Source organism: Elephantulus edwardii, unplaced genomic scaffold (genome assembly GCF_000299155.1).
Source record: "Elephantulus edwardii isolate Elephantulus edwardi_28Jun2011 unplaced genomic scaffold, EleEdw1.0 scaffold00067, whole genome shotgun sequence".
NCBI classification, from domain to species: Eukaryota; Metazoa; Chordata; class Mammalia; order Macroscelidea; family Macroscelididae; genus Elephantulus; species Elephantulus edwardii.
Window position 1 is genome coordinate 354280 of NW_006399817.1, and position 1028 is coordinate 355307.

At 33.1% G+C, this 1028-nt stretch overlaps 1 protein-coding gene across 1 annotated transcript in view; it reads left to right on the forward strand.

The window, feature by feature from the left end:
• Positions 1 to 505, forward strand: part of LOC102871758 (natural killer cells antigen CD94-like) — an 18266-nt gene extending 17761 nt beyond the window's left edge. The window contains exon 4 of the mRNA XM_006888450.1: positions 342 to 505. Coding sequence (XP_006888512.1) covers positions 342 to 505 — 164 coding nt within the window. The remainder of the gene's footprint in view (positions 1 to 341) is intronic.
• Positions 506 to 1028: the final 523 nt, after the last annotated feature.

Here is a 1028-nt window from a genome sequence, read left to right on the forward strand (position 1 = left end):
CAGCAGAGAACTGCCAGAAGTCCAGGCTGGGTTTATAAGGGGTTGTGGTACTAGGGATATTGTACCTAATGCTAGATGTATCTTAGCTGAAAGCAGAGAATACCAGAAGAATGTGTATCTGTGTTCCATTGATTATGCAAAGGCATTTAACTGTGTGGATCATAACAAACTGTGGCTGACTCTGAGAAGAATGGGAATACCAGAACCCACACATATAGTAGAATCTCAAATAATATTTGTAGATAATATGAATAAATAAAAAAATACTTTTAATGAGGAAAAAAAATTGAAACTTTGAAATATTCAGTATCATCAATCATATTATATTTGTTTTCTCGTAGAGTTTGACTGTTGTTCGTGTCCAGAAAAGTGGATTGGGTACCAATGCAACTGTTACATCTTTTTTAATGAAGAAAAAACGTGGAAAGAAAGTAGAAATTCATGTGCATCTTATAATTCCAGTCTTCTTCGTCTACGCAACAAAGATGAAATGGCATGTACTTAATTTTGGCGTCCACATTTTCTTTGAATTAGAAAGATTAAAAAAAAGTTAAATACTTTAATCAAACCTTTAATCAGATAATACATTGATGGATGTATTTTGTCAAAAATAAGCAAGTTAGAATACCATTACCAGACTGCAGGATGAATAGTAAATTTACGAACTGACTAGCGACACATGAAACTCTGGTGGCCTAGGGATAATAAACTGTGCTGCAGTCCTGAAGGGATGTGGTTCAAACCCACCAGCTGATTCAAAGTAGGATGGTCAAATCTTCCCGTTTGATTAACTGCCTTTGACAACCCACTGGAAGATTGATATGGGTCAATTCTTAAATACCATTAAGAAAACATTATGTACTCAAATATAATAAAAGCTTACATAGAAACTTTTATGGGACAATCACATCATCATTGAACCATGAAGAATTTTGGAGTCTTGAAACAGGTCATGTTCAAAAATCTTCAAGTTTTTCCTTTTTTATTTCTATATTTTATTAATTTTCATAAACATTTACAGAGATTTT